Source organism: Dasypus novemcinctus, chromosome 14 (genome assembly GCF_030445035.2).
Source record: "Dasypus novemcinctus isolate mDasNov1 chromosome 14, mDasNov1.1.hap2, whole genome shotgun sequence".
NCBI classification, from domain to species: domain Eukaryota; kingdom Metazoa; phylum Chordata; class Mammalia; order Cingulata; family Dasypodidae; genus Dasypus; species Dasypus novemcinctus.
The window spans coordinates 58,826,587-58,854,375 of NC_080686.1; the positions used below are offsets into that span (position 1 = coordinate 58,826,587).

The 27,789-nt window shown below is 38.0% G+C and overlaps 2 protein-coding genes and 1 pseudogene across 5 annotated transcripts in view; 1 reads left to right on the top strand and 2 right to left on the bottom strand.

The window, feature by feature from the left end:
* Positions 1-98: 98 nt before the first annotated feature.
* MTERF3 (mitochondrial transcription termination factor 3) lies at positions 99-27,112 on the bottom strand. Of its 4 annotated transcripts, XM_058275755.2 has the most exons (10): positions 26,981-27,071; positions 26,296-26,397; positions 24,984-25,078; positions 24,083-24,447; positions 16,440-16,592; positions 10,066-10,255; positions 4,262-4,409; positions 3,815-3,886; positions 2,541-2,702; positions 99-354 (listed from the first exon to the last, which is right to left on the bottom strand). In XM_058275755.2, the coding sequence occupies exons 3-10, from the start codon at positions 24,986-24,988 to the stop codon at positions 160-162; spliced, it is 1,290 nt and encodes a 429-aa protein (XP_058131738.1). In that variant the 5' UTR covers positions 24,989-25,078; positions 26,296-26,397; positions 26,981-27,071; the 3' UTR covers positions 99-159. The 4 variants fall into 4 exon arrangements, with proteins under 4 accessions (XP_058131738.1, XP_071064031.1, XP_058131737.1 ...); XM_071207930.1 differs by lacking the exon at positions 26,296-26,397 and having other exon boundaries at positions 99-296; positions 26,981-27,112; XM_058275754.2 differs by lacking the exon at positions 26,296-26,397 and having other exon boundaries at positions 26,981-27,112.
* Positions 19,873-20,582, bottom strand: LOC105744284 (acyl-protein thioesterase 1-like; annotated as a pseudogene).
* Positions 27,079-27,789, top strand: part of PTDSS1 (phosphatidylserine synthase 1) — a 76,159-nt gene continuing 75,448 nt past the window's right edge. The window contains exon 1 of the mRNA XM_058275753.2: positions 27,079-27,694. Coding sequence (XP_058131736.1) covers positions 27,516-27,694 — 179 coding nt within the window. The 5' untranslated portion in view covers positions 27,079-27,515. The remainder of the gene's footprint in view (positions 27,695-27,789) is intronic.

The following is a 27,789-nucleotide window of genomic DNA, read 5'->3' on the forward strand; positions in this document are numbered from 1 at the left end:
AAGAATTAAGTCACTAGGAACTTAGAAGATCTATTAGAAGTGCACTCAAATTTACAATATTGAGCCATAGTTTCCAGTACTAATTGAAACCTGAGGCATTTATTTAAAATATATTTATTCAAATATACATTCACTTTACATTTTAACATTCATCAAAAACTAAAGAGTTTTTAAGAATTTTTCGAAGTCCTGGACTGAGGCTTTGGCAATCTCTTCACAAAATACTTCATCAGGAATAGATACTAATTTGTCCAAAGAGATGTAGTTAGGTTTTGCTGGATCATACTGTGCTCTCCCTAAATAGGTAAGAAACAAATGTCTTTCTTTGACTCTGAACAACTTTGTATTAAATACCTAGAAAAGAAAAGAAAAGAAGTTTAATGACTATTCTGAGGAGACAGTGAACAACTTGTTAGAACAAGTGTTCAGGTCCCACCCAGGCCTACCTACTTAATTGGAAACTTTGGGAGTAGGGCACAGAAATCTGTTTTAACAGGCCCTCCAGATGATTCTGCTGTTTGCCAAGTTTGAGAACCACTGTTTAAAATCAAGGTGTATGGTATCACACATTTATAAGATTTCATAATCTGCAAAGCTTCCCTGTATGTGTGTGTATTTTAATTTAAATTCCTACTGCTATCTCAGGCTAGAATCAAAGGGAAATGAACATGGTTTCTTTGGGGAGCAACTAAGGGAAAGTTTGTCTTACACTACAGCTATACTTCATATCAAAACTCCCACGGAATAGTAGTAGAAACTTTAAAAAGGAATTAGAAACAGGTGGAGTTCCTATCGACCATGGGAAAACATAAGGGTGAATCAGGAGACCTGGCCAGGCTTGAGACAGAGCTCTGAAGCTTAAGAGAGATCACCAAGGCTCCCCGGTAAGGCCCAAATGAACCACTGTTGTTATTAACGTCTCAAATTCTTCTCTTGGCTGTCTTAACAGATAACACTGGAAACACTCTACATGGCACATAACCTCCAGGTCTCTTTCCTTATGTTCAAATGCAAACAAAATAGTAACATACTACTTCAAAAGGACATTATGAAAAACAATTGCTGAAAACGACAGTGTTTTGAAAACAGTGACCGAAACAATGTACAGCATGCTAATTCAACATGGGGTTGACTTGCTATTGGAACAAAACACCCCCTTTCTATCTCTGCAAAAACAAATTACATGTTATTCTGCCTTTATTTTTGAAATTCCCATTACCACACTGTTACTGCTCATGAAATAAGCAAACAAGATATAGATGGAATTTTTTTTTAGAAGTATGGCTTCTATGTACTCTTGGCTTACAAAATTATCATACAACACACATAAAAAACACAGTGGACTCTGAATTCCTAAGCTGTTATTTATTTCCTAATATTATAAAACCTTGAAACATCTGTATAGCTTAGGACCAGATATTATGTTTATTTCTCCAATATTTTAAGGTTACTTTATTAGAGATTTGCATGATCTTTCAAGTCCAAAAGTTATTGCTCATATTGAGATAGACAGAATTTTCTTATTTTCTTTCTTCTTCCTCCTTTTTAACTTTTTTTTTTTTTTGGTTGTTGAATACCAGGGCTAATTTAGCTGCCATTGTCAAAAAAATTTTAATTTTGTTAATAACACATGAAATTCATGGGAATTAAAAAAAGAAAAACAAAAACACCTTCATCTGAGAATTAAAATGACTGCTCTCTTATCTTAAAGGGAAGTTCAGCGTTGTCTTCACAGAAGCCCACAGTGGGAGGGAAGAGACAAGGTGTCAGGGGAATCCTGCATATAACCTCTTTTATCTTAGACTAGTGATTTCCTCATGTTCATGATCCAAAAACTGCTTTGGTTATTCTTAACCTTCCATGATCTCTGCTCTGAAAGGAAATTCAGTCTTTCATTTATCCAGTGATTACTTATTGAATACTCACATGAATAACAGGAAAGGATTACTTTGATGAAATCCAAATAATCATTTGTTAACCAAATATTTACTGAATACCTACTAAGTGCCTTGTATACTTCTGGGAGGTGTGGATTCTGGAGTGAATAAATCAGGTAAGATCTCTGCTTTCCAAGAGTTAACATTCTTGTCAAAAGCAGATAATGTCACAAAAGCAGAAGTATGATCAGCTTAAAATATAATTATGTCTTTGGCATGAGTAGCAAACTGGAACAGTTTTATGCTTTGGTAGATCATTACAATTTGGCTCATTAATTCATGGACCTAGGTTGTGGATAAAAGTACAGGAGTTGAAAAAAAGCTTTAAGAGAAATGATCTATTTCAAATTTAAATGGAGAGAAACAGGAGAGAATATTTACAAAGCCAGGAGAGATTTGTTCTGCCTGTTCCCAATAAGCAGAATAAGTAACAATAGGTAGAAACCACAGCAAACAGATGAATCACTTAATAATCTTCAGGAGATATAAACATGTGTTTTGGAGGTTATAAACATCTCACAAATAAAACAGCACCAGGTACCTAGAGTGCAGCTCCAAATGATGGACAAGAACAACTACAAAGAGCGATGTGTGCTGTATTACCTGTGGGAACCTTACAATGATGTGGTGGGGAATATTCATCACATTGTGCACATAGTCAAAAGTCTCAGTAAGTTTCCTTTTATTTGCAGTTAGCATCTTTGGGATTCTGGTGATCATATGTTGAATTTCATTACGTTTAAAACCAAACTGAAGACGATAAACCTAAAAAAAAGTGGAGTTGCTATGAATCATGAATAGAAATGATCATTTTTGTTACAATGTCAGAGGACACCTGATTGTTTCAATTTAAAATCAGGGCATTTAAAAATCTAGTAGATGCACCAATGCTCTCAAGGGATTATACCTTGAATTTCAAACTCCTTTCCTGGCAATGAGTTACTCACAAGCATGTTGACCATCATGAAGATCTCCAAAAGAAGCTAATCATACCTGGGAGAGAGAATGATGGTGGACATGATAGCGCTTGTCAGGTTATCTGTAGGGGCCCTACACCAAAGGATTTTTTGAGGCTCTCTTCCCAACCAAACCCTTATACATGGTATCTGAAAAACTGTTTATCAACATTTCAGACAAAGATGATAAAACTAAACACCCAAACATGGGTTAGGTCTTCCACTTGCTTTCATGGTACCCAACACTCCCCACTAACCCATTGCTTTGCATTTTATCTCCCCACTAGATTGTATGCTCCATGAGAATGGGGACCATGTCCCCAGCACAGTGCTTAGGTAGATGGACAATTAAAATTTCTTCCACAAATGAATGTTGAACACTTTATAAGCACCTCAGAAAATAGACCTTCTGTAAGAATTTCAAATATTACAGCTTTGTATCCAACCTAGTCAGCTGCCCTTGGCTGCACACTATTCTCCTGGAGGAAGGCAAGAAGAGTAGGTAGTTAAGTTCTGGTTTAAAGTTTGAGTTGGCAACTGGCACAGGGTGCTAAGGAGAGCAATGTGCTGACCGCAACTCTCCTCACTGGGGAGTAGCCACACAAGTCTTCTGGATCCAGACTCAAAAATTCATCTCCCACCTGGGTATCAGAGGTACCACCCATATACCTAGTCTATTACACTAGAGCTATGGGTATCAATGTTCTACTCAAAGAACACCTGTGAAAATATCATGAACTGAACAAACTGCTTGCTAGATGTTAATTGTACCATTTCCTATTTCTATCATTTTTAGAAAAAACTTATTTAAAAATCTAGTTTTCTGTAAGATGACAATAACAAAATAGCATTTTCTCTTCAGGGGAAAATACTTAAAGAAATAAGCCGATTTCTCAAAGGCTTAAAATAAAGTTGTCCTACCTTCATATTTTCTTTGACGGGCTCTAGGCTTCCAGTTAGCAGCCTTGGGAGACGAACTACCAGATCTCTAGTCTATAGTTAAAAACAAAACAAACTATTATTACTTTATATGGGTATTTAATATGGAAAACCCAGGGATTACTAAGAATACAAAGCTAAAATTTAAGATATGACCTAATCAGAAAAATTAGGAACCCTGGAAATACATCCATGTAATACTGTTTGCAGAAAATATAAATATTGAAAACAAAACTTAAAAGAACCAGTTTGATGGAATATTATGAAAAGATGTAGCTCTATGTTTAACCTAGTAGGGTTTCATTCTTGCATAGAAAACACGAGGTATTTCTAGGATTCATATGGGTCAGGTATCTGTTAGAAAATTAGATAGATACAACATTTACTAAAAGACCTGTATGGCAGTGTATGAATTCTCCCCTCTTTTACCTTCTTCACTGTAAGTTCAAGTTCTTTCTGAAAAAATCCCAGTCTGTTATCCAGCCTTTCCACTGAAAAACTCAGCAAAAACGGTGCATTTCTGACCATCTGTGCGATATCTGCCTTACTGAAATTTTTTGACTGTAGATAAGCCACCCTAGAGAAAAAAATATATTTACTAGTATTATGCTGCTGTCCAAAGTAACAAATTTTAAAGTTGAAAAAAAATGATAAAAAAAAAAATCCTGTAATGATGACCTATATATGGTTAATACAAGATAAGTTAATACCCAATTTTAGAATGGTTTCCATTTGTACTTGAAAACAGAAAATAATTCTGAAATCTGCTAACAGGTATATTCTCTTTTCAGTTAATCCGACTACTTGTTAGTAGAAAAATATGAAGTAGCTTCTGATTATGAATTATTTTTTTCTTTTGGCTAAGAAAGGAAAAACACAAATTAAGATCTCCAGCACTTTTTTTTTTAAAGAGGTACCAGGTATTGAACCCAGGACCTTGTACATGGGAAGCAGGTGCTCAACCACTGAGCTACATCCATTCCCCAATAAGAGTTTTTTAATTTGTTTTTAGACGGTACTGGGGATTGAATCCTGGACTTCATACATGGGAAGCAGGCACTCTACCACTTGAATTACATCCGCTCCCTCTAGTGTTCTTTTGACAAAGAAAGACCCTCCCATATGGTTGTAACTGAGAGAGGAATTTTTTAAAAATTTTAGTATATTTACTAAGTATGTATTTTCATAAATCAGACAATAATTTTTACTAGTATTTCAAAATATACTTTATTAACTGAGAAATTTTCCTGCTATGTTTCTGGAAAGCAATATAAGGTAACAAAATACAGCTAGTTTGACTATAAATTAACATCACTGATTTTTTGTAAAAAATCTACAAACACAGTAAAAGGAAGCTTTAATTAAATCCCTGAAATATGACAGGGTATTATCTTGTTTAATTCTCACCAAAAACATGAAAACCAAAAAAACCTGGGAGGCATATAAATATTTCCACATTACACATTTGAAGAAAACAGAGAACCAGAGATGTTAAATAACTTGTCTTAGAGCACCAGCTCATTAGTGACAAAGCTGAGATCTGAATTTAGGCATGCCTATATCTTAAAGCCCATGATATTTCTATACTGTATAACCAAACTTATATTTATATCCAAATGATTATTATGCCTTTAAAGTAGTTCCTCAGAGGTCATGAGAGGAAAGACAGATTAACTACATAAAAATAAAATGTCTACATGGCAAAAATACATTATAAACAAAGTTCAAAGACAAGTGACAAATTGGGGGAAATATTTACATGTCACAGAGAAAGAACTAATTTTGTTTTGTTTTTAAAATGCATAGAAAAAGAAAGGGAAAAGGCCCAATTAAAATGTGGCAAGGGAAATGCAGTCCATCTTCCTTATTTGCAGATTCCATTGTGAATTCACCTACTCACTACAGTTTTTTTGTAACCCCCAAATCAATAATACTCTTGGTGCATTTGTGGTCCCATGTGGACATGCACATGTCTGTGAAAAACTTAAGAGACCTGACATGCAAATTCCCAAATGAGGCTGAACAAGGTGATGCTCTGTTTTCTTGTTTCGACTCTCATACTATAAACAAGTCTTTTTGTGGTGTATTCCATGCCCTGTATTGTGCATTTTTATCATTTTCTTGGTGACCTCAATGTTTAAAATAGCCACCAAATGTAGTGAAGTGTCATCTAGTGTTCCTGAACACAAGAAGGCTGTGATGTGCCTTAAGGAGAAAACATATGTGAGATAAGTCATTTCAGGTATGAGTTATAGTACTGCTGGCTGTGAGGTCAACATTAATGAAACAGCAACATATATTTAAAAAAGTATCTTTAAACAGAAACACACATAAAACAGGTTAGGTATTGCCTGGTTGACGAAAATATGACCAGAGGCCTGCAGGAACCTAACTATGTATTTCCCCTAGAGCAATGGTTCAGTGTTTATGAACTCAGTGTTCATGGCATCTTTATAGAACATAACTATTGTGAATAATGAGAATCAATTAGATCCAGTTTACAGGAAAAGAAATCTGACATATGAAAAGATACTCCAACATATGATGTTCCAAACATTACTTCCAAAACAATGAGATATTTTAATCTATAAAATTAGCAAAAATCATCAAGTTTGGTAACACTGAATTAGTGAGAATAAATGGGGAATTGGTACTTCTGTACATTGTTAGTGGGAGTATAAAATGGAAAATACTGTATGTGAAGGACAATTCGACAATACCAACTAAAATTACAAACACACATACCCTGTTCCACTTAAACTCCCATATGTGAAATATGATGTACATGCAGGTATGCCTCACTTTATGGCACTTCTCAGATAATTATTATTTTTTTTACAAATTGGAAGTTTGTGGCAACCCTATGTTAGGTCTATCAGCACCATTTTTCCAACAGTATGTGCTCACTTCAAGTCTTTCTATCCCAACTAAATTAAGGTATGTACATTGTATTTTTAAGACATAAAGCTATTTCACACAAAATAGACTACAGGATAGTATAAACCTAACTTTTATATGCAGTGAGAAACCAAAAAGTTTGTGACACTTGTTTTATTGCAGTGGTCTGGAACCAAACCTGCAATATCCCTAAGGTATGCCTGCTCAAGGATAGTCACTGCAGCCTTAACTGTAATGGCAAAAGACTGAAAACAACCTCCATGTTGATCAATATGGGCCTGGATAGATCCATACTATGAACTACACTAGGGTTAAAAAGAATCAGGAAATGCTAATAAAAAGCAATCTCCAAGATATAGTTAAGGCAAAAAAGTAGGTTACATAATAGTATGTATAACATATTACCAGGTGTACGTATGTGTGTATGTGAGTGTGTGTACATGTATGCTGTTTATAATAGAACATACCCAGATAGGTGAACAAAAACACTTGAAAATAGGAGTGCCCTTTGTAGATGAGTCTTGGATGGACAAAGAATAAGAGTAGGTTGGAGGACGTTAAAAAAAAACAACACAGAAATAAGGCAAGATTCTGATTTTAAAAAAGGGCATAGATTGTTTAAAAAAAGAAGTTGGAGGAGGGATGACTTTTTTTTTTTTTTTTGGTAACAAGAATCAGTATCTGGGCAAGTGGATGTGGCTCAACTGATAAGAGCATCTGTCTACCATACGGAGGGTCCAGGGTTCGATCCCCAGGGCCTCCTGACCCTTGGTAAGCTGGCCCACTCACAGTGCTGCTGTGTGCAAGGAGTGCTATGCTACGCAGGGGCACCCCCGCATAGGGGTGCACCATGTGCAAGATGTGCGCCCCGCAAGGAGAGTTGCCCAGCATGAAAAAAGTGCAGCTTGCCCAGGAGGGTGCCACACATATGGAAAGCTGATGAAGCAATATGATGCAACAAAAAAGAGACACAGATTCCCAGTGCCGCCTGATAATACAAGCAGATGCAGAAGAACACACAGTGAATGGACACAGAGCAGACAATGGGGGGGAAGGGTGAGAAATAAATAAAATAAATCTTTAAAAGAAAAAAAAAAAAGAAGAATCAGTATCTGGGGAAGTGGATGTGGTTCAAATAATTGGGCTCCTGTCTACCACATAGGAGATCCAGGGTTTGATGCCCAGGGCCTCCTGGTAAAGGCATGCTGGCCCGTGTGGAGAGCTGGCCCACGCGGAGTGCTGGCCTACGCAGTGTGCTGCCCCACGCAGGAGTGCCAGCCCATGCGGAGAGGTGGCGCAGCAAGATGACACAACAGGAGGAGAAACAATAAGAAGACATAGCAGAACAGGGAGCTGAGGTGGCACAAGAAAATGATTGCCTCTCTCCCACTCCGGAAGGTCCCAGGATCGGTTCCTGGAGCCGCCTAATGAGAATACAAGCAGACACAGAATAACACACAGCAAATGGACAGAGAGCAGACAATGGAGGGAGGGGGGAGAAATAAATATTAAAAAAAAAATCAGTATCTGATTAAAACTTCACCAAAACTATTGCCTACATTGTGATAATTTTTCCAATAAAAATTAGGATCATATCAGAGTCATAAGCTAAGTGCAAGTAAATAAAATTATCAATAGCCTTGCTTCTTCCATTAATACAATTCCATTAATACAATTTTTCATTGTATTAGTATATCCTTTTGAATACAGGTGGAGGCATCACCTATTAAAACATTCTAAATTTATTATTTTTAAGTTCCACAGCTTAGCTTGATATTCAACCAGGCATAGGAACCATTAGATGTACTATCTACATAAGGAAAATATTCCTTAGTTGTTAGGAGCATGTGTGATCTTAATCAAGTAACCTAAGCTCCCTTTAAACTGAAGTTTCCTGCATAGACTAGTATAGTAGTTAAGAGTGAGGACTCTGGAGGCGAACTAAATGGGTTTGAATTCCAGCTCTGCCATACTAACTGGGTAATTTTGGGCAAGTTATTTAACCTCTCAGTGCCTAACCTATAAAATGGAGATAGTAATAATGGAGTAGTTGAGCCTCTAAAATGGCCCCCACCTCCTGGTATGCTGGCTTCCTTGGAATAAATCTTGAGCAACAAGGGCAAGTTAGTTTGTTAATGGGGAAAGACTCATTGCTCCTGACAGTCAAAGGAGGGGCAGAGCTGGATATGTCTGATGCATTTCCTAGAATCACTCTTGCCCCCTGTACTGTACTAGTGCCTGTTTGTATTACACCAGACTGTAGGTCTCAAGAAGACAGAGAGCATGTCTATTTCATATGTGTCAAGTCTAGCTCAGTGGCTTCCATATATATTAAGAGCTCAAACTGTTCAAGGCAAGGAATGCAGGTGTTTTTCGTCTGTGTTGTTTTTTTCCTAGTTCAAAAAGGCACTAGGCTATGATGGTTCAAGAACTGCAAAAGCTCTCTAAAATGTGGTGAGATTCAACACCAGAGTGGAGAGAACAGCGTGGAGGGGTCAAGACTGGAGACAGCCCAGTTAGGAGACGGTTGTGGTAATCTTGGCGTGAAATGAAAGGGACCTGGTAGTAGAAGTGAAGAGTAAGAGAAATGCACTGACTGATTTGAGGGAAACAAAAAGTTAGAACTGACTGGCCTTGGAGATTTAATAGATGTGGACACTAACAGAAGAGAAAGCAAGGTTAAAACTCATATTCCGATTTGGGCAACAAAGTGGGCAGTACTCTCATTTAGTGAATCTAGGGATGATGAGGAATTCAAAATGCTAACTTATGGACTTTGTATTTTCCTCTGTGGTATTTCCAAATGCCAAAAAGACATTTTACCTCACAGGTTAATATCATCTAGTATTGATTCTCACAAATTTCAATAATTTTTTGGATGGTGAATGAAGTACAAAGGTACTTCTAGAAGTTCTAAAGGGGAAAAAAAAGAACTGAAACAGCTATTTTATGGAAATTAAACAAACTAAACAATAATCTACCAAGAATATGTTAAATGTCCACTATCAAAAATTGGCCAGAAAAGTTTAGGTTTTCACAACTTTTAGGGCCCCTTTGGATAATTTAGCTATTTGTTAATGGATTTTTAAAGACTTATTCTGTAAGTATTGACTCAGTAATAAGTTGAAATCTTAAAAATAATAATGGGTAGTGAAATAAAGGAACTCTGATTTAAGCACTTAATTTATATCAAAGAAGTGTATATCAAAAAAAAATTCATATTCATTCATTATCTCAGTAGCTCCTTGCGCAATAGAGACTTAAAATAACTAGCACGTATTATTTCCTCCGTAATCACTTCTTGGGTTATGTGTGAATCATCCTGAAAGCCTTACCTGGTCTTAAGATTTTCAAGGTCTTCAGAGAAAATGGCATTATTTTTAGTCAGGAATGTTCCCAGTTGGTCATCCTCTATACCAACATCTTTAAGAAACAGGAGTAATTTCTTAATGTCTTTCTCAAAATCCAGCCTCAGAAGGAGGTTGGCTGCATCAGGATGTTTTTCTATCTTGGAGAGATCCACCCCTAAAACAAATTATAAATGCTGTTTGAAGAAAACGGCTTAGCTCAACTTTATCTACATAAACAAATCACTGATATAGATGAATAATCTACCCAAGGAGAACTCAGATAAACCAATAACATTTTAAAAATATTTTTAAACAAAATTGGTTGTAGAGATAAAAACAAATAGAAATGAAAATAGAGTACTTATTTCAAATCCAAGTATAGAAGAAAACACAGCATTTAAGGCTAAATTTCCCTCCAAAATTCAGTAAGTTATACTGACCTAGAAACATCATTTTTGTCTATATTTTCTTAAATTATCATTTGAAGGATGCTTACAAGCCCCTAATGAACTCCATAGTAACCATTCCAACTGGTAATTCCACAAAGTAACAAATCTGGTGAGTAAATGATTACTTTTTTGAAGTTACCATTTTCTTAGTTATAAGCATTAAAACATATACTTGCAATCCTCTTCATTGGGGCAATAAAAATGACCATGTCTTATTTGTCATTGTAATTTCCAGGTCTTTAACATTAAGACATGTATCTTGGGAAGTGGATTTGGCTCAACGGATAGTCTGCCTACCACATGGGAGTTCCAGAGTTCAAACCCAGGGCCTTCTGACCCGTGTGGTGAGCTGGCCCACGCACAGAGTTGATGCGTGCAAGGAGTGCCATGCCACGCAGGGGTGTCCCCCGCGCAGAGGAGACCCACACGCAAGGAGTGCACTCCATAAGGAGAGCTGCCCTGCACGAAAAAAAAAGCGCAGCCTGCCCAGGAGTGGCGCTGCACACACGGAGAGCTGACACAGCAGGATAATGCAACAAAAAGAGACACAGATTCCTGGTGCCATTGACAAGAATGCAAGCAGACACAGAAGAACACACAGCAAATGGACACAGAGAGCAGACAACTGGGGGAGGGGAGGAGAGGAGAGAAATAAATAAAAAATAAATCTTTAAAAAAAAAGGAGCACCATAGAGGTTTGAAGTGAGAATGAACAAATATACATAGCCCTTAAGTACAGAACAAAGCAGTCCAAACATTTACTTAATCTTAGGTAATCTAAGTAAATGAGACAAGGGGCAGGAGAGAGAGAGTAAGAAGGGAGAGAAATCAAATTGTTATTTTAAAAGCATTCTTTGGTTAGGGATATAATTAGATGTCAGCATTAGGCAGGGAAAAAAGTAACCTATAATACAAAATTCTCATAAAAACTGAGCATTTTATTCTCTCTTTTTTTCCATTTTATCTCTTGTTTTAAACACTAAACATGAATAGGAAAGGCCTACTCTTTATCTTTAGACTAAACTTATGAAGCTAGTGTAAAACCTGAAGTGTAGACTCAAATTTCACATTCTTAAAACCAATTCTTCTGATGAAAAATAACTCTCCAAAACAATGTCTAGATGCAAATTTATTATCTTAATATTGAATTATTAGATCCAAATACAGTTCTCAATCCAAATGTCTTGTTTTTAAACAGGTAGCTATATCAAGATGGCCAGGGACAGAAAAGCGTATTAGACACACATGGAGAATGAAGTCCAGAAACAGACCCAGGATGAACTAAAAATATAATATACAATAATAAGAGCATTTCTAATCAAATGGGGAAAAGAAGGACTATTCTTTAAAATATATTGGGACCACTGGTTATACATTTGAAGAAAAAAAAAAACTCTTTTCCAAATCTTACATAAAAATTAATTTCAGATAGTTTAAGAATGTAAGCTTTTGCTTTTATTATTATTATTGAATAATGAAAATGCTCTAACAATGATTGAAATGATGAATGTACAACTATGTGACTATACCAAATACCAGTGATTGTACACTTCAGATGAACTGTGTGCTTTATTAATATATATCAATAAAATTGATTTGTTTAAAAACAAACAAGCAAGCATAAAGCCAGATAGGAGTGAAGCTATTCAGCTCGAGAGGGAAAGGACGCCCAGCCTGTCCCCTCAGAGTCTCTTCCAGAACAGCCTCAGCTTCCTCCTATTCCAGATGGACTCACTGGAAGCATCATACTGGACATTTCCGTCAAGGATGCTTGTACTATGGAAGACTATCATCTGTCACCTGCAAAAGTAGTTGGCATTTATTTTAAAATATATAATACTCTGATAGAGGGAGAAAAAAGTTAAAGGAAAAAAAAAGAAGAAAGAAGAAAAATGTTCATGGTAATTTTTGGTGTTCTTGCGGGTGACTCTCCTGCCCTAGAAAGATTGTTCAAGGGCTTTTCTGTTTTTCTTCACATTCTAAATTACAACTTAAAAAAACTTGGTTCTTGGGAGTGGATGTAGCCAAGTGGTTGAGCACCTGCTTCCCATGTAAGAGGTCCTGGATTCTATCCCTGGTACCTCTTAAAAACTAAACAAAACAAAAAAACCAACTCTTACTGGGGAGCAGATGTAGCTCAGTGCCTGCTTCCCATATATGAGGTCCTTGGTTCAATCCCAAAACAAAACAAAAAATAAAACTCAGTTCTTCCCTAAGCTTTCATCTTATAAATCTTATTTCACTTACAAATCTAGAAGGGTTTGATAATCACTTTCAATAGAGTTTTCACAACTTAAGTATTCTTTTAAGCATTTAAAATTGTATTTATAATTTTAGTATATTTAGCTTTTTAGTGCTTGAATTGTCCGGTTAACAAGCAAACCTTATCATATACTTACATAATTCTTATATATTAATAAACTTAACTTCTTTCAATTAAAAAAAAAAGAATCTAAATGTGTAGCAACTCTAAAATGACTAGAAGAAAAAATAATTTAAAAATTCATATTGGAAATGAGACAGACTTTTCTTAATATGACACTATAAACACAGAAGGGAATAAATGTTTGACTGCATAATAATATAAAACCTACCTATGGCTTTTAGTATGATATATATTTGCACAGAAAAAGGTCTGGAAAGCTAGTCAATGAATTGCTAATGAATTGTAAAGTGGAACTGGTGATGGAGAGAGGACAAGAAGCCTTTCTCTTCTATTACTTGCAATTTTTAGAATTAGATGTAATTCTTTTATAATTTAGAATCAATAATACAAGTTGAAAAATAATTACCGGATGGACAAATAAACAATGAACACCAGTTCCATACATCTGTGATAAATGGGAGAGGGGATGCTTTAAAAATTACATAGAGGGCTCAGACTTCAAATTTAATGAAATACACAACTTACAAGTATTGAAGTTCCTCACTCAGCATGAGCTGTCACACCCTGACTGGACTGAAACAGAAGGCCTGAAAAGCTTCTTTTTAAAAGCAATAGAAAAGCAGAATCTCATCAGGAAAGCACACTGCTGTCAGTACAAATCACTTGGACTCACTCATGATTTCATTAACTTGAAAAACATTCCCTGCATGCCTATTATGGACCAGATACTTCTGTTAAGCACTGGGGATATAAAAATGAATACATTATTCTAATGCCTAGGAAATTCCAGTCTAAGTTGGCTTTATCTCATTAGTTCAGTACTGTACAAATACTACCACTGTACTCAGTTATGGTTACATTGGCACATAACAAAATTCCTCTGCAAAGTTTAAATAAAAATAACTTTAATGAAGGGACTCTACACAGTGGTGTGTGCAAAGTTAAGGGAACAACAATAGCACCCCTAAGACCAAAGAAACGAGAGAAAAAAGTGCTACCAGAGCCCAGAAGAAGTTGTAAGCTGGTCAGGAAATGAATGCTGGGTAGGAGCTGTTGTCATGGAGTAATGCAGTTACATGATGTAAGAGGCAAGGAGGGAATAGGAAAAAATACCCCCACTGCCCTTCGATCTCCTCCGGCAGGCGAATCCCATTGGTTGAAGCCACTGAGAAGCCAGGTGGCAAAGGAGGGCAAATTATATAGTACAGAGGGGTTAGCCTCCTGGGATACAGAGCACGCCAAGAAAGGCAGAAAACAGATCTGGGAAGCAAACAGAAAAATCATCACACCTGGGCACATAAAGATATTGTCTGATAATGCAATCATGGTTCCTATAAGACACTGTCATTTAAGTTACTTCTAAGACATGCTGTTGAAGTATCAGCACATAGATGAAGGAAGGGCTAAAATATATTCCACAGTTCTGAGTAGAATTCTACAGTTCTGAGTATACTGCAAATTACTTAAAGGTAGAGATCACATCTTATGTTTACCTTGTGTCACCTAGAGCAGCCACCACAGGCTGGGAAAGCTGTTCTGAAAGGACTGGTGACTGACTCCTGCTCTGAGCAGATGTCATCTTCTCCCTCTGCTGAACCCACAGAACACTTTACTTGTATCTTTCATGTGGAACTTAGTGCTTTTACCTTTCACCCTTGCATTCCAGTTATTCTTATTTATGTTTATTTAGATGCTTCTGAAGACCTGAAACTTCTTAAGAACAAAGGTGAGTCCCAAAACATTTGGATAACTTGCACAGAACAGATGAGTAAATGATGACAATATAGTGTCACTAGTACTAGGAAAGAAGTAAGGGGATGATGTAGGAGCCCAGAGGAGGGGAACTCTGACTGGAGGTTCAGAGAAGAAACTTAGAAATAACAGTTAAGTTCTCTGGTTGTCAGGGTTGGCCAACCAAAGGAGGGAACTGAAAAGAAATGAAGCTGAAAGGGTAAGTAGGGGTCAAAGCATGAACAGCTTTGATGCTATGCAAGACTTTGAAGGATTTTAAGTAGGCCACTGACACAGAATTGCATTTTATAAAGAGCACTAACACTAAAGATGCTATCAGGGACAACATTGCTGGGAAGAAGACTATAAAGCTAGGAAGCTCCCACAGTCATTCAGTGAAAAATGAGGACCTAAACTAAGGCAATGACTAGTGAATGAAAGAAGCAGATGGATTTGAAAGCTATAGCTAGGATTTGGTGCTAAATTAGATGTGAGGAGTGAAAGAAAAAAGCAAGAATGAAGGATGACCCCTAAAGGTTTCGAGAGAAGCAAAGGCTATTCTCTTTCTACTCTACTTATAAAAACTACCCTTCCAGGCGAACAAAAAGGAAAAAATAAAACTCCTTTGATGAAACAAGCTTTATCTATAATCCCAAACCACATACATGAAAACCGATGAAAGAGTGGCAATGGACTTAACAGGTGAAAAGATGAAATTCAAATGCCTGCAAATGAGAATTTTGACAAGAAGCAAGTTGACTGGTACCATAAAAACTCAAAAAGGCTCAGAAATTGGAGTTACCAGATATCTGAAAGTTTGGGCATGGCAAATCCCTTACATCCTGTTCCTCTCAATCCCCTCCTCCCAGTAAATGGGGAGTTGATTATCTGGGAAAATCAAAGAAGAGTAGTGCTAGATAATGGGCAAAGCAGAGGGTTACAATTCGGTATAATTAGAGGACTAAACGCAAGTTTGCAGTGAGATCCCTGGCTGCCTTCAACTACCCAGATCTACATGAAATTTACCAGTCAAGTTATGCAGGAGGTCAAGAGAAAAACTGTCCAAATCTGGAGGACAGAAGGTTCCAGGAGAAATGTCAGAGTGGAGGTATAGGGAGAGGGGCAGGGAGCAATGTAAGCAGGGAGTGGTATGCTATGGGGCTGGGGAAGTAGAACTAATAGATCATCAGATAGGGTTGATTATAGGGAAAACTGTAATTAAGAGGCTTTTGGAAAGTGTGGGAAACAGCCTAGGGACAAAGAAAACCAAGCAAATGAAAACCAAGACAATTAACTCTAGAAAAATTCAAAGTTGAATAGGAAGGGAAACAATTACTTAGTAGTATACTTAGTATACTTAGTAGAGCAGCAAGCAAGTTTTATAGTCATAATGTAATCATCAACTAATGACTAATCTAAAAGTTGTAAGATAACGAAATTGAAAGAACTGAAGAGAGTGGGGGAAAAGTATGTGTGTATGTGTAAGAGGACAACTGATAAATCAGACAACAGCTGATGAACCAAGCAACAGCACTATAAACAATAACTTAAAATTTTGGAACTTAAATACAAACAGAAACAGCAATAAAAGTTAAACAGCCCTGGGGAATGGGATACAAAATCACACAAGGTGAAACAGGGAATACGAGTTTTCACTAGCAGTCTTTTCACATGGCTTACATTTAGCTTGCATTTATGTAGTAGTTTGATAATGAGACATTAAAATTTTTAATTTAAAAATGAAGCAAAAAATAAATGAACTTAAGAAGTATTTGTAGTTTGTGCAGACTTACCTAGAAGTATTAACTTCTGTAGAGTCTCAGAGTGATCCACATAGTCTCGAAGTGTGAATGAAACTGGGGGCAATGGAGGGTCTGCAATAATTTGAACAGCATCCTCCTCGGAAATTGGTTGCAATGGAGACAATGGAGGCAAATCTTCCAGTTCTTTGATGCCAACCATGTGAAAGGAGAGAATCAAGTTAGCATTCCAATTTGCACAATAAAACAATTTCTACAAAAATCTCTTCCCTACTTTGTTTCTTTCACTGGTTAAATCTTGGGATCATTTTGGATTAAAATGTCTAAGAAATCCCATTATTTTCTGAGAGATAAGGCTAAGACTATTTAGAGACTCTTCCTTCTAGAAATGTGTTGGTAAGTTTCAAGGTACACAACTCCTTTCCTCAACTTCACTTTTTTACAATGCACCACCTCACCACCAACACCTTGGACTGGTGTGGAACACTGTTACAACTGATGGTACATTTTCACAATTGTACTATTAAAGTCTATTGTTTAACTTAGGGTTCACTGAGTGGTGTAGTTCCACGGATTTCTTTTTTAATTTTTTATTCTGTTCCCATACATATAACATTTTCTCTTTTAAAAATCATATTGTATTAGTCAGCCAAAGAGGTGCTGATGCAAAATACCAGAAGCTTTTGGTTTTTATAAAGGATATTTCAGGTAGGAGCTTACAGTCACCAGGCCATAAAGCATAGGTTACTTCCCTCACTACAGTCTATTTCCACGTGTTGGAGCAAGATGGCTGTGAGGGTTCAGGCTTCCTGGGTTCCTCTCTTCCCAGGGCTTGCTTCTTTCTGGGGTCAGGGTTCCTCTCTTCCTGGGGCTTGCTTCTCTTTCCTCTGTGAGCTTACTTCCAGCTTAAGACTTCAGCATCAAACTCCAACATCAAAAAACGCTTCTACTCTGTCCTTTGCCATGCCTTTTATCCCATACTGACGTGGTCCAATCAAAGCCCTAATCATAACTTAATCATGCCCAGGTACAGACCAGTTACAGACATAATCCAATATCTATTTTTGGAATTCATAACTATATCAAACTGCTACACATATTCAGATATACATTTCAGTGCTGTTAATTGTGATTCAGAATGTCACAATGTTGTGTGCTACCATCACCCCTATCCATACCAAAACATTTCCATCATTCCAAACAGAAACCCTGTATATTTTAAGGCTCAACTTCCCATTCCCTATCCCTACTCCATCTCCTGATAACACATATTCTAGATTCTGATTCTAAGAGTTTGCTTCTTCTAATGGTTCCAAATCAGTGAGATCATACAATATTTGTCCTTTTGTGCCTGGCTTATTTCAAGGTTCATCCACGTTGTCATTACCGTCACTTTATTTTTGAAAGTCAAAATTAAATATTATTTCACATTGATAGAAACCATGAAAAAGATTTATTTTCCCACACATAGCAAAACTTTTCAACTGTATAAGATATCTTACAATAAATAAAGTTGCTGATTTGTATAACTAAATATGACTGCTTATATTCTTCAAAGTAAATGACAATACATTTGTAAATGACTTTAAAAATTTTAAATCCAGACATACACATATAGGATAATTATTAACATACTATATTATACACTGCCAAATTATTTCCATTATCAATTAGCACCAATTAATAAATATGCAATCCCACCATTGTTTTGATCAGTTGGAATATAGCCAAAAAGTTAACAGTTCAAAAATACCAAGCATATATTTCAATTAAATATTAAACAGTATGGTAATTACACCATACGTATTGAGTCCTTTCATTACCCAGAAATTTGTTTTCAAATAATTTTTATCAGTAATCTAAAAATTCTGACTATAAAAAAATCAAAAGATTACTATCTTTATGTTTGCACAAAAACTAAGAAAAAAATCATTTGACTAAGTCAAAATTTCAAAGTTGTTCACTGGCAGATAAAAATTAAGCAAGATTTTCTGATGGATTCTAATTTTCTACAGTAGCTGGTATAAAATGTACAAAATAATAAACTATATGCTACAAGGAGAACCATATACCAAATCATCACAGAAATTACAATTTTTAAGATCAAGTCTTAAATATTTCAGAACATACTGAAGTATGATCTAATTATTCTTCCAGTTGATTATAGAAAATTAAAATCACAGAATTAGTCCTGTTACCTGAAATAAAGATTCTAATAACTAAGTCTAAATTTGAACTAAGATACAGTTGATGAAATAAGCAGTACAGAAGTTGTAAGTGTTGCCTTGTTTTAAAGTATAAATACATCATAAATACCATATGTCTGTGGTTCACTATGTCAAATTACAGCATTTATTAACACCGGATGTCTATGGCAAGGACATAATACTGGGTTCCTATAAAAGGTAATAAATGAAGAACATGTCTTTTCTAGAGAGGAGAAAAGAATATTAAATGGAAATGATAGCAAAAAACAAACAAACAAACGAAATGCCTGGTACCCCCCCCCCCAAAAAAGGGCCATATATTGAGGAAAGCAATAATATTATACTTTCATTAACAGTTAAAAGTATTATCCCTATTATTAGGAATAATAAAATACCGTACCTCATTCTTATTTTATATTACAATTATTATGTATATAAAAGTACATATATACAAACATGACCACCGTATGGTGACTAGGCAGTTTTAGAATACATCCATAGGCCAAGTCACAGCTTGCATAAATCATATCTTTTTAAAGATTTACCCCCCTGCCCCCACTGTCTTCTGCTCACTGTCTCTTCTGTGTCCATTTGCTGTGTGTTTTTCTGTTTCTGCTTGTCTTGTCTTTAGGCAGCACCAGGAACTGATCCTGGGACCTTCCAGAGTGAGGGGAGAGAGGAACTCAATCTCTTGTGCCATCTCAGGTCCCTGGTCTGCTCTGTCTCTTATTGTCTCTCCTCTATCTCTTTTTGTTGTATCCTCTTGCTACGCCAGCTCTCCACATGGGCCAGCACTCCTGAGCAGGCCAGCACGTTGTGTGGGCCAGCTCTCTGCTCGGGCCAGCTTGCCTTCACGAGCAAGCCCCAGGAATCAAACCCTGGACCTCCTATATGGTAGACAGTAGCCCAATCACTTGAGCCATGTCTGCTTCCCCATTTATATCTTAACTGCTCATTTATACCTGAACAAATTTTCATTAAGCATACTAATGATTTCCAATTATTGATGTAGTAAAAATTCTGGTAGCAGTATTTTATCATTTTTTTGAATTCCATTTGAGAAAAAGAAGTTAGCTGCTTCACTTATTTTAATACTCTGGGCTCATATTATACATGTATAGAAACTAAAAGAACATGAATGTCCCATGAGGAAACATTTTATCTGTGTCATTGGTATGTATTTGCAAAATATTCTAATGCAAACAAGAAGTTTCAGGATTGGGCACGTTTTAAGTTTCTACTCCATTACAGCGATATATACAGCTGGTATATTTCTACACAAGGCCTTGCAGTGCTGTCAATCAACTAATGGGAGGACTTCATCAATGAATTGCTTGACAGCCAATATTTCTGGATGACACAAACTGTACATCATGCCCTCATAGGTTCTAAAGGTTACACTGGCTGGACTTACCAAAGTTTTTAGCCTTGCAGCAGTAAGAGAACCAAACATTAGGGAAACTAAAGGGTCACAATCTCCATGGCACTGGAGAACAGAAATATCTTTATTAGTACCACTGATACAACCCTGTGGAAATGAATACCCAAGCAGAAGCCAGCAAGTGAGTGTACCCACATCTGCCAGTTTCTGCTGTCATAAGAGCAGTACATAAAGTTAAAGCTCCTGCCTGAGAAAATCTCCCCAAATAATCCAGTTAGAAGGAATTCCATTCTTCATCTCTGGTCCATCAAAGCTTTAACGTTTTCTGCTGCCGTCTTTATTCTAGGTGCGTCCTCCTTTCAGTTGGCCAAAACCCAGTAATATCAAACCAAGAAGGGACACTCATGTTCGTATTTAACATAACAGGCATAGCTGGCACATGCGGGCAGATGTGAACTTCTGATACCTTCAAAAGCTTCTGCCCATCCACGCCCTGCATCTCCTAATCCATGAAGAAAAATCATCACCACCGTGGCCTTGCAGGCGGTGGACACAATGGCTGGAGCAGGGTTGACATGTGGCAACATGTGCATGGCTTTGCGGGGGAGCGTTGGATTCAGAAGGGGAGAAGCAGCCTGAGCCAGGCGCCTCCTTTCACTTTTAACCAGCAGGTAAGAATGCTGAAGATCTTCAGCTGATCTTCAAATATATTTTGAAAGAGACTGAGTCTACCATACCTTACCTGGTCAAAAGTACATTACTACTAGTCATCACATCCTGAAATGTCTTAGCTTTGATCCAATCCCTTGCTTCCCAATTATTCTCAAACATGTCTCTATGAAGATTTCTATGATTCTATTTCTACTACCTGTAGTCCTACGCTAAAGATATGACTTTGATCCCTCCCTAAACAACCTTGATTCTGTTAGCATTTTTTTCTTTCTTTCTAATCAAACTTAGCATAGAAACACTGAGAACTGCAACCCACGTTAAGCTAAGGAATCAGGGGAGTGATCTTTTGTTCCATTTTTGCCTTTAATTACTAACTCTTCCTCATTTTTTAATGCTAGCCTACCCTCCCTATCCCCCAGCTTCTTCCTTTCATGTTCTTCTTAACCTAACAGCATTTCATTTGTGGTAAAACATTTCTGTCTATCCATGACACTGTGCAACAATGTTTCCTGTTCCCACCTCACTCTCCCAGCTCCCCAAAGTATCAAATACTTCCTTTAAACAAGTATTCAATATCAAGAACCTGGTTTATTTCTCTCAAAACCTTTCAACAGTGCTTTGTTTAATTAAAAGGTGCTGTTTTGTTTAATTTTAAATTCACCATCAAGTTTAACCAAGGAAGAAAAGGTTTCCCAAAGACAGAACTGCCAATTCAACTTCATGTAACTCTTCTGGTAGAAAACCATGTGGAGTAAGGAAAGTAAAAAAGGTCTAAAAGTAATCATCAGGGGAAACAGATTTGGCTCAACTGATAAAGCATCTGCCTACCACCTGGGAGGTCCAGGGTTCAAACCCAGGGCCTTCTAACCTGTGTGGTGAGCTGGCCCATGCTAAGTGCTGTTGTGTGCAAGGAGTGCCATGCCACATAGGGGTGCCCCACATGCAGGGGAGCCCCACGCACAAGGAGTGCGCCCCATAAGGAGAGCCGCCCTGCGCAGAAAAAAAAGTGCAGCCAGCCCAGCGGTGGTGCCGCACACATAGAGAGCTGATGCAGCAAGATGATGCAACAAGAAGAGACACAGATTCCCAGTGTTGCTGACAAGAATACAAGCAGACACAGAAGAACACACAGCACACAACTAGGGGGCAGGGGGGAAAAGGGAGAGAAATAAATAAGATAAAATAAAATAAAAAACAAAAATAAAATAAAAGTAGTCATCAGGGAAATGGTTGTGCCTCAATTGATAGAGCGCCCGCCTACCATAAAGAGGGTCCAGGGTTTGATACGAAGGGCCTCCTGACCCGTGTGATAAGCTGGCCCATGGGCATGCGCAAGGAATGCCATGCCATGCAGAGCTGTCCCCACGTGGGGGTGTCCCATGTACAAAGAGTGTGCCCTGCAAGGAGAGCAGCCCTGCGTGAAAAAAGCGCAGCCCACCCAAGAGTGGCGCTGCACACACAGAGAGCTGGCGCAGCAAGATGATGCAACAACAACAAAAAAAGTGACAGTTTTCTGGTGCCACATGACAAGAATCCAGGTGGACACAGAAGAACACACATATAGTGAATGAGCACAGAGAACAAATAACAGGAGGAAAGGGGAGAGAAATAAATAAAATAAATCTTAAACAAAATAAAAAAAAAAATCTCCTTCAATCCCAACTAACAGTAATCCTTGTAAATGGAAAGTTCTCAGGCTGGGAGATAGAGAATTTGCTCTTTGTGTTATCTAAAGGTTGGTTAACTAAGGAAGTGAATACTAGTTGATGAAACCTTGCTTTGCTTCTGTCAATTTAGCTTCTACTAAATTTATGAAGCCTTAAACATTCTATTTAATAACTTGTCACGACATTGTTTTTCTGATAACTTGTCTTTGATTTGTAATTTTAAACAGGTCATTAAAAATCCAATCATCTAGATTCTATGCATAGTAGTCTACAGAACTTAATTTAAAAATAAAGGCAAAAGCACACACTCTCAATGTAGCTCCACTCTCACATACAAACTTATTTAATGAATTCACAATTTTAAGCCCTAATGCTGCTGGAACAATTGGACATGCATATGTAAAAATAAAATAAAGAACCTTGACCCATATCTTGTATCATATAAGCAAATTACCTAAAAATGGATTATACGCCTAAATGTAAAACCTTAAACTATAAAACTTCTGGATGAAAACACAGCAGAAAATCTATGCAAACTTGGATTAGGTAAAGATTTGTTGAGGACACAAAAAATCATAGAGGAAAAAAAAACTGATAAAAAAGGATACCATCAAAAGTCAAAACCTCCCTTTGAAAGACACTGTTAAAAATGAAAAGATGAGCCACAGAGAAAATATTTACGAAATACATTTGATAAGGAACTACTGTCCCTTCATTAGTCAATAGGGAAATGCAAGTTAAAACCACAGATACCACTATACAACTATAAGAATGGCTAAAAAACAAAACAAAAACGAAAAATACCAACTGACAATACCAAGTGCTGACTAAGATACAGAGCAAAACTAAGTCTTCTACATTGGTGTTGGGAATGCAAAATAGTAGCCATTTTGGAAAACAGTTTGGCAACTTCTTATAAAGTTAAACATACACTTAGCATACCATATAGTAAAACTGCTCCTAAGTATTTACCCAAGAGAAATAAAAACATAGGTGTCCACATAAAAATGAATATATATGCATATAAGCATATATGAATACTTACTGGCACTTTATTCATAACTGACAAAAACTGGAAGCAACTCAAATGTCCATCAGTTGGGGAATGAATAAACAAACTGGTATAGCCATATAATGGAATACTACTACTCAACAAGGAATGAACTACTGATACATGCAACAATATGAATGACTCTCAAATGCATTTAAGTAAAAGAAGTCAGGCTATATACTGTATGGCTCTATTTATATAACATTTTGGAAAAGAAAAAACTAGGGACAGAAAAGATCTGTACTTGCCAGGGCTGGGGCTGGAGGGAAAGAACTGACTACAAAGGGACACAAGGGAAGTTTTTTGGGTTCTATATGTTGACTGTGGTGACTGTTACATGACCATACGCATGTGTCAAATTCACAATTATATCCCCCAAAAGGGTAAATTTTACTCTATGTAAATTATACCAATAGGCCTAATTACCAACAGAAAAAAATTTTTAAGAAGAATGTAAATATTTAGAAAGCAAATGATATACATATAATTTCATATATATTAGCCCACAAGCTTTTAAAAAAAAAACAGTAAAATAAATGTATAATAAAAGTAAGTGAATGGAACTGGCACTGCTCTTTTGCTTGCTTGGTATGAAATATGACCTAAAATGGGATAGCAGGATGTAAACAGGTGGCTCTATTCAAACTACAAAAGGTGGGATTGGGGGAAGGTTTGCTTTCCTAAAAGTAGAAAATTACCTTCTAAAGACAGCTCAGAATCAAAGTTGGGTATCTTTTGTGTCTTCTGTGACTTTTCATTCACGGAAGGAAGCAGAGCGCTTCGGGAAGAATTATTCTCTTGACTACTTGAGTTGGTAGGCTGGAAACTATTCCGTAAGGAGGAAGTCCTATACGTCTTAAATCCCCAGTGGAGTAAGCAATTATCAGAGGACATCAGAGGCTGAGCAGAAGAGCCATGCAACGTTTTTCCAGGTCTCAGAACATGTTTGCTGAGTTGTGTAGCATTAATGAAGCTACTCAATTTAATTGTGCTGAACCATCTGGGTATCTTCTGGGCTGAAAGGGCCATTTTTCTTAAAGTAATCCACAAAGGAAAAATATAACTGTGAAAAGAAGACCAATTTAACTTACTTAAATGTTTAAAACAGAATTCAAACAACAAAAAGATACACTGGAAATTACTATTCTAAATGAAAGGTGTTCAGTGAGTTTAGATGACTAATATAATCAGTGTTTCTTTAGCACAGGAAAAGCCAAAACCAAAGTAGTCTCTGTTATAAATCAGACAACTTCTGAACAGGAAGATAAGTAAAAGATAGGTTTTATAATTTAAAAACAGAAAGCAAAATCACAAGTGTAAGAAAAACACTTAAAATAAAATTCTATGAATGTTCAAGGTATGGCTAAACCCAATAACTTAGACTAATTTAATCATTTAAAAGAAAATAAGATGGTTCAATTAAGTATCCCTGAAACTTGGTTTAAAGGACATTTAAGGAGCAGATTGCTGATCAAAATACAATTATTCAAATGCATTATATGTATATAAATTTATCAAAAAATAAAAGAAATCCACCGTCTTAAATGAATCATCAAAATGTTATCATTGTTATCTAGAACAGTAAAGGCAGTTTCTTGCCTCATCCTTAGAGCTGAGCACTGCTGATTATGTCACAGATAAAGCTGTTCCTCAGAAGTCAATTGAACAAAACCAGTTTTGTTAATTCTGTTTAACTGCAGGGAAAAAGAAAAGGTTAGAACAAGCAAGTAAAATGAAGTGACAATAAGCAACCACTATTGAAGATATGTTTATTTTAACAGATAAAGCAGTTGCTTTTAAAAAGTTTTTCATCAGGAAAGGCTGTCACTATAGTATGAAAGAATTTTATACTTAGCCCAAAATAATTAGAAAGGTAAATTCAATGCATATAATTTTACATCAAATAAGATAATGATATAAAACACCTATTGTAGGGCCCAGCATATAGAAAATGCTCAATAAATGTTAGCATTTTCTGTACATTACACAACCAAATTCAAATGAATTCTGACTTAATTTTTGCATATGACTTTTTTTTCTTTTCTTTTTTAAAGCGGTTTTACTGAGATATGGGCATATACCATACAATCTATGCAAAGCGTACAATCAATGGCCTTTAGTATAATCACAGTGCTGTGCTTTCTGCATAGGACTTTTTTTAGTTTTTCTACACAATGGAATTCAGCTTGGTTTATGCTCTGAATTAGCAATTATTTGAGGGCCCACCCTTCTCTTGGAGACCTGTAATTTAAGGAGGTTTGTTGAAAGAGATTTATAAAAGTGAAAGCCTCACTGTCATTTCGAAATGATCTGATGTAGGAAATAAGTACTCACAATAACCTTGTGGGCAGGTGATTTAAAAAAAAAAAAACTTGCTTGGAAGTAAGCCTGCAAATGTGACCTGTCAAGTTTTCCCTCAAACCTACAAGATAAATTCTCTGCACGGCAGAATCATAAGGGCACTAAATTGAAAGTCAGAAGGCCTGGGTGATGCTACCCTGATAAGACCACGATTCTTGTGGTCTATCTAGCATTACAATGCCTGGCCCATGCTGGAGGTTCAACATCCATGCTGAAATAATAAAAATAAAAAACAATTACACGTTCAACCAGATGACTCTTAAGGTTCCTGTCAGCTCTAAAATTTTTTGTCTCCTAAGTTGTCTAAGTACTTCATCCTATTTCAAAACAATCCCAAATTCACTCTTCAGCCTTTCCAGACTTAATACCTTTCCCGCATCAGGCAGGATGAATCTCATCCATATAAATTGAGACATTTGCACATATAATTAGTGTTTACCCTTCTATTTTAATTTACAACTGCCCTTTCTTCTCTGTATCATTTTAGAGCTGTCGGTCTAGCTTAACAGCTGGTTAAGGGTTCGATCATGAGAGGAGAGCAGCGCCTCACCTCGGGAACCACCCTCGCAGTCACTATTCCCCAGAGCCTCTGGTGCTCCAGTGTGTTCAAAGAATCCGGAACAACTAAGGGTAACCGACTAGCCTACAGAGCCTGCAAAAGAGGGGAAGACATTTATAGATACGTAAAAAAAAAAAAGTCTGCGTAGTGATGAAAATAAATCTTCTAACACAACTCCAGCGCGATTAATGAAAACCTAAGTCCTTTTAAACATCAGTTTTCAACTCTGTGTCTAGAATTTCGATGGGAATAGGAGTTGGCACTGAAACCTCGCTTTTCCAAGGGTTTAAAATGTCTATCTTTGTAAGGCTAACGCGTGAAATCAGGGTATTATGGTGGGGAGGGGTAAGTTTCGTAATAAAGAGGCTCCCAAATCATTCTTCGCGCCCTCCCTAGCTCACTTTGACAAGTTAATTTTAGTTCCCCAAACCCAACTTCCGCAGGAAGTCCTGGGCCTCCTTTAGCGTCCCACAGGAGCGCGCTGATGAACCCACGTGGTTGCGTTTCCGTCACATCAGCCAGGAAAACCACCACCACCACGAGAGACCACACCAAAACCAATCGCCCTCTGGGCCATGAAGAGCCCAGGGCCGCGAGGCCCAGTGCGCGGCCCGGACGCGCGTGCGCCCGGGTGCCGGGCCCCAGCCCCTCCCACTCTGGCGGTCCCTAACCTTACCTGTGCCGAGGCCTGCACCTCGCCGCCTCTACCGCGGTGCCAGCCCGGGTCGCCCGACGGCGTCCGACCCCCACGTCCCGCGCGCCCGCTCAGCCGCTGGGCCCCGCGCCCCCGCGCTCCGGAGCCCACGTGGGCTGCGGCCTGTGTGGGCGAGACCATGTACGAGTCTGCGCCGGGGGAGAGCGGGCGGCGTGCGGGGCGGGGGCCCAGGGCTCTCTAAGAGCACAGCTTCCTTTTCCTGCTAGCTCTTCCACCAGGCCTCTTCTTTTGCGAGTCCGAAGACCCGGTAGGTGTCTGGAGAGCGCTCTCGCAGAACGCCAGTTTGGGGACTGCCGGCGGCGTCCCCCGCCCAAACCGCGTCGGCTGCGCCGCGACCCCGCCCTCCCGCGGCGGTCCTCGCCTCGGTCCCAGCCTTCGCTGGGCGCCACACCGGGCCCGCCGCCCCGCCGCTGGCCTGCAGCGGTCCGCCGCCTGCCGGGTCCCAGCCTCCGCGGGCCGGGGCCGCCGCCGCCGCCTCAGGACGGGGAGGCGGGCCATGGCGTCCTGCGTGGGGAGCCGGACCCTGAGCAAAGATGATGTGAACTACAAGATGCATTTCCGGATGATCAATGAGCAGCAAGTGGAGGACATCACCATCGACTTCTTCTACCGGCCGCACACCATCACCCTGCTCAGCTTCACCATCGTCAGCCTCATGTACTTCGCCTTTACCAGGTGAGGCGGGCCGGGCCGCGCGAGGGGAGCGCCTGGGGGCGAAGGGAAGAGACCGGAGGGAGGCGAGGGCGGGGAGGGTGGCCCGAGGTGGCTCT

What these genes read in the sequence shown, in the direction of transcription:
- MTERF3 (XM_058275754.2), bottom strand. An exon ending in ACAGAAGTTAATACTTCTAG is followed by an intron (nt 10,256 to 16,439) that starts GTAAGTCTGCAC and finishes AATTTGTTTTAG; the next exon opens with GGGTGGATCTCTCCAAGATA. An exon ending in CTTGAAAATCTTAAGACCAG is followed by an intron (nt 4,410 to 10,065) that starts GTAAGGCTTTCA and finishes TTTTTTCTCTAG; the next exon opens with GGTGGCTTATCTACAGTCAA.